This window comes from Lissotriton vulgaris, chromosome 6, assembly GCF_964263255.1.
Source record: "Lissotriton vulgaris chromosome 6, aLisVul1.2, whole genome shotgun sequence".
In the NCBI taxonomy this organism is placed as follows: Eukaryota; Metazoa; Chordata; class Amphibia; order Caudata; family Salamandridae; genus Lissotriton; species Lissotriton vulgaris.
In genome coordinates this window covers 40,363,425-40,369,424 of record NC_141694.1, presented here as the reverse complement: position 1 = coordinate 40,369,424, position 6,000 = coordinate 40,363,425, and the positions used below count along the sequence as shown (strand labels likewise).

The window sequence follows — 6,000 nt, the reverse complement described above, 5'->3', positions numbered from 1 at the left end:
ACATGGGACAAGTATGCTACTGCAGGACCAGTCAGTGCAAGCTTCCTTCAAAGATATGGAACACTGTAAGGCAACTGCAAGCTTCATTCAAAGATATGGAACACTGCAGGATCAGTGTAAACTTCATTGAAAGACATAGAACAAGTGTGGTATTGCAGGCCCGGCCAGTTCAAGCGTCCTTCAAATCCATGGTGCAATTGTCAATGTAGTCGCATCCTCCTGCTTCCACACACTACGCTTGCCCTGCTGAATCTTCAAATGGATCCCAGCCAACACCAGAAAGACCGTCACTCAGGTACTCATCACCAGATGTCCCAACTACGACAACGCCCTCTACGCCAGCAACTACAGCTAGCTCCTTAGAAGTCTCCAGACCAGACAGAATTCTGCAGCCAGACTTATCCTGGACCTACCCAAATAAACCCACATCATCCCTCAGAGGTGGCGACTCCTCCTCCTGTATCGCTGCCATGACCTAGAACGTCCTTCCCCTCCTGCTCCGTACAGCCCCCTCGCTGGCAGACTTCAGAAAGAGACTCAAGACCTGGCTCTTCAATGGAGACACAGCACTCAGATACCCTTAGGGTGACAGTGCTGCGCTCTCCAAATGCTGTTTTTTGATTGATTGATTGAAATTGCAAGGCCACTGCAAGCTAACTTCAAAGACCTGGAACAGGTGTGGCACTGGGCAGCATCACTTAACACCTTCCTTAGATACAGCGAACAAGCAGCCTTTCACATTTGGTACATATGTAATATTGCACTGAGGTGTATCAATGCCAACCCGACTCACAAGCACAGCAAGATTTCCGCACACAAACCAGCGAAACCACCAGGCAGGAGTACATGCTTCTCTCATACACACAGAACACATACCAATAAGTTCATAAACAATGCAAAATTCCTTCGCATGCACTGGACATGGACAGAATATACAGCAGCATTCCAAGCCTGTGTGTAAACACACACAATGTGCAGCAGTTGCCAGCTGTGTAAGGACTCCTCACACACTGCAGTTAAAAGATAGTCATCAGCAGTGCAAGCCAAGATATCCTCACATACAAAACAGGTATCACACTGGCAGCAGCCTCTAAGCTTATGTCAGGCAGATAATACCAAAAGTAAGGTATAGAGGTGGATGATCCACTAAAGGCTCAAGAAGCTCTGATTCAGTTTGAGGTCCTCTTGAGGCATCACGCCCAAAATGAGCTGAGCTTCCTTGTGACTTCTGCCTGCTATGCATGCTCTAACCTCGTTCACCAAGAATGAAAGACAAACCATTAAACTCTAATATCAGACTGAAGCGAGAAAGGGATGCCAATGAAGTGGCTGAATCACACAATGTGAGACCAGAAACCGGGGATCAATTCTGGCCACTGGAACAAACTGTGTTATCTTAGGCAATTATTTTATCAATCCTCCTGTTTCTTTTTTTTATTATTGCGTATGAGAAAAACTTGAAATACGTGAAGTTGTGTGCTGTACAAAAAGCACTTTTTTTTACTGTACTATAATGTTGCTCCATGTAAAATAAGAGTACAACCCACATATAGGGTGCACAAAGTAACTGTCTTGCATCTTAGGCATAGATGCATCAAGCGAATTTGCGATCGCAATAGCTGCGAAACAGCATTTGCGATTGCAAAATCTCCTTCCGCAATACTTGAAGTGGAAACGCAATATTTTGCGAATTCGCAAAACAAAGAATCGCTAAACCAATAGAAACCCCCACTGCGATTCCTTAATACCTGTTCGCCACATAATCTGCGAATCTTATTGCGATTTTGCAAACAAATCGCTATCGGCATGCATCTAAAATCGCAAATAGCCAAAACACAATTTTTCGCTCTTTAAGAGTCGCAATTTAAGGAGAAGCTAAACCAGGTGGTAACCATGAAGTCAAAGTGCCCAAAAAAATATATATATATGAAATCACAAACAGGTGTTGGCTAAATCAAACACACTTAAGGAGACTCATGAGGAGCATGAGGAAAGTCACAATGGCAGGTCTCTGCATTGTGGCAAGACGGCTGAGGCTCCAGGCTGCAAAGAGCGGTACAAAAGGGGGTGGTGATGGACGGAGCATCTGAATCAATCAAACACTCACACCCAGTCAAAAGATCTGGGTTTAATCCATCACCATTCTTTAGCCCACTCTGCCACCCCAGTTCAGACATGGCTATATGCAAATCAATCTGACCCTGTGCCTCATGGGAACAGTCCAGCCTGAACTGCCAAGCCATGTCTTCCCTGGACCGGAAACAAGCTTCCGAGGACCGGTTTCTGGCATTCCAGCCGTCTTCAGCCCGGCTTGCTTGAATCCAGTGGCAAAGTGAGCAAGGGACTCACGTCTGAGCATACCCTGCCACACTTGTGGTGGCCAAAAGCGGTACAAAAGGGGGTGGTGATGGACGGAGCATCTGAATCAATCAAACACTCACACCCAGTCAAAAGATCTGGGTTTAATCCATCACCGTTCTTTAGCCCACTCTGCCACCCCAGTTCAGACATGGCTATATGCAAATCAGTCTGACCCTGTGCCTCATGGGAACAGTCCAGCCCGAACTGCCAGGCTCCAGGCTGCAGCACAGAACAGACGCAGGATCCAGTAACGCATCTTCCGGCTGCGGATTACACTACTGGGCCAGACTGAAGATGAGATCTTCTCCAAATACAGGCTCAATGGGGCTAAGATCCTGAAGCTCATCAGAGACCTTTAGCCCCTGATGCAGTACTCAACACGGAGGACCAATGCCATGCCCACCCATGTCCAGGTCCTGTGCTGCCTGCACCTCCTGTCCTCCAGAAGCAGTTGCAGGGGGAGTATCCCAGAGTACACTTTCACGCTGCCTACAGAGTTTCCTGGACGCCATGCTGAGCCAGATCGAACACCACATCACCTTCCCAACAACCCAACAGGACTTAATGCAAACTAAACAGGACTTCTATCAAACCGCCCATTTCCCCCATGTAATTGGCTGCATTGACTGCACCCACATACACATCTGTCCACCTGCAGAGATCGAATACATGTACCGGAACCGCAAGTCATATTACTCCCTCAACATTCAGGTGGTCTGCAATTCGAAAACCATCATCACAGACATTGTGGCACAATACCCAGGGAGCACGCATGATTCATTTATCTTCAGGCACAGCGGCGTACACACCCGCTTGGTCAGGGGTGAATTTGGCGAGGGACATCTCCTAGGTAAGTACACATGCCCACATACAGTATGTTAAGACCATGTTGCCGCGCATAACAGGCACTGACCCTCTGCTCCTTCCTTCAGGTGACAGCGCCTACGCCCTCTGTGAATACCTCCTCACCCTATACCTCAACCCAGCAACACCACAGGAACAAAAGGTACAATGGTGCGCATATACACACCAGAAATGTGATAGAGTGAACATTTGGCATGTTAAAGAGTAGATTCCACATCCTCTACAAGACTGGCGGGGCCCTCAAATACCGGCCTGAGATCTGCTGCTGCATCGTTGCTGTGTGCTCCATGCTGCACAATATTGCCACCAAGCGGAGGATACCTGTTGAGGTGTCTGGTAGTGAGTCGGAGAGGGACGACCTGCCACCTGCACATGTGCATCATGCACACGGGAAGAATCCTGCTGAAGGTCACAGGCGCCGCACGTACATCACACAGAACTATTTCTAGTGCATCCATACCCCTCACACAACACTGCACTCATGCAAGCCACATCAATGATTGGCATGAGGAAGATTTGTGTTCGAAAAATAAAGATTTTGTTTAATTCACAAGCTCTCGATGTGCTTTCATCAGCAAAAAATTGGGGTACTGTTTTCAGACATCCAAGCTCATGTAACCTGAGCTGGCGTGCATGGTTACCTCACCACGGCACTGCCGGAAATGTAAAGTAACTAGCGCCTCCTGCCAGATGCACCCTGTCGCCTCTCACCCTCCACATTAGGCTGGTTATGTCACGATGCAGTGTTGGCCCGGGCACTGCGCCGCATTCCTGTTTGCACCGGCACAGACAGGCTGCTGAGGCTAGATGTCCCTTCGCTGGCATCATTCCCCCTCCTTGCATTGCTATGGTCTGCCGCCTGTTGGTGCTCCACAGCGTTGGTGACCTGCTCCAGGGTCCTTGCAACGTCAGCACAGCATTGGACTATCTGGATTTGCATGGCCAATGATCTCCATGAGAGCTGGGAAGTGGTGTTCCCAATCAGGTGATTGGAACGTGTGTAGGCTGACAGCCGTGTGAGCAGCTGCCTGTGGCGTCTGCGGGTGATGTCCTGCTGTGCTACCATCAGTTGGTTTCTCTCCTTCACCGGCGTGGTCAGTTCCTGCACACTCTCTGTGAGGAGACTAATGTTGCGTGCAGTTATATATAGCTGCATTGCTGCCATGTGCTCCGCCTGTTTACGGTGCACAGCAAGCATCTGAGCCTCAATGCCCAGGCCCACGTGGTGTGCGTGTTGCTCCATGTCTGCTGTGGTGGGCACGGAGCGCTGCTGCCTTAACCTGCTGCTGGCGTGGGCCCGCACACTTGCTGTGCGTCATGTCTGCCTCCTGGGTGGGGGTGGGTCTGCTCCACTGCCATACGTGCCGAGATGTGTGGTTGTACTCCACCTGTAGCTGCACGGGTGGCCCTGGGTCTCGGTGCAGGTGCTGGTGCAGGTGCAGGTGCAGGCTGGCTCTCCCTCTCCGTCTCTTCAGGTATCTCAGCAATGTGGAAAATCTCACTGTCAGACGTGTCAGCATCCGCAGCACCTGTGATGTGGATGAGTGCATGATTAATGATATGATTCAGGCACCTGGGATGTAGCAACATGCATGCAGGCTCGCTATTGCTTGATGTCTGCATTCCCTGACTGGCTTTAGGGGTCTGTGTTACTTTACTATTCTGGCTGTTTGTGGCTATTAGGGCACATTTACACACTACAGGTTCCACGCATTTGGGCGTTTGGGAAGAGCAGAGACTGGAATACTGTGGTTACAAATATGGATTGCACTGGTGGCATGGGCATTGTTAGGGTACGGGGTCGCAGTAGCATGGCTCTTACCTTGAGATTGGTGTGTGGCGCGGGAGGTGTCCAGTTGAGTAACGCCCACGCAGGCTTCAGGGTGGATGGTGTCCTCCACTAGGTCCTCCATGGGTGTGTTTGATGGACCGGTGCGTGACTCCCACCGCGTTCAATTTTGCCTTGATGCGCACCCATATGCGCCTCTTGGTAGCCTCGGGCACCTTCCGGGACAGCTTCCCGAACAGTTGGTCGTGGTCCCTGCTCGCTCCTTCTATCAGGTACTCAAGTTCTTTTTTCGCAAAATTTTATTTTGCGCTACCTGGGTTTTTCACTTGGGGCCATATGTATGAAGCAAATTTGCATTGGCAAAGGCCGAAATTCGCAGAATTTCGGCCTTTGCGAATGCGAATTAGCAAAATGATATGCATGAAGTAAAATTTGGTGCAAAATAAGGAATCTCAAAATTTGCGAGTCCTTATTTTGCAATTGCATTTAAGGAATCGCAAATTTTGCGATTCCTTAAATGCAATGTATGAAGCCAAAAAAAATTCCAAAATGCCCTTAAGGAATCGCAAATTACCACCAACTTCTAGTTGGTTGTAAGTTGAGATTCCCATGAAAAATGCACATTTCAGCATTTTTCAAAGTGCCATGTGACGCGCATACATGCCCTTAAGGCATGTATGTGCGCCACATGTGCGCCCATGCAAATTTCAGGGGTGCAACAGGGTGTCCTGTGGACATCCCTGCACCCTTGAAATTATTCTCAATTTGCGATTTTCAAATTGCGAATCGCAAAATTGAGAATACCTTTCCATTCATTCCTATGGGCCTCCTGGCCCATAGATATGAATGGGAAAGTATTCCTTAATTGCGATTCGCAATTTGCGAATCGCAATTCAAGGAATACCAAGAATTTGCTAAAAAAAGCGAACTTGTTCATACATACCAATTTGCGATTCTGAAATAGCGATTTCTTAAAAATCGCTATT

The 6,000-nt window shown here is 48.6% G+C and overlaps 1 protein-coding gene across 1 annotated transcript in view; it reads right to left on the bottom strand.

Moving 5' to 3' along the window:
• Positions 1 to 4,500: 4,500 nt before the first annotated feature.
• Positions 4,501 to 6,000, bottom strand: part of LOC147706762 (uncharacterized) — a 36,905-nt gene continuing 35,405 nt past the window's right edge. The window contains exon 5 of the mRNA XM_086925578.1: positions 4,501 to 4,754. Coding sequence (XP_086781704.1) covers positions 4,501 to 4,754 — 254 coding nt within the window. The remainder of the gene's footprint in view (positions 4,755 to 6,000) is intronic.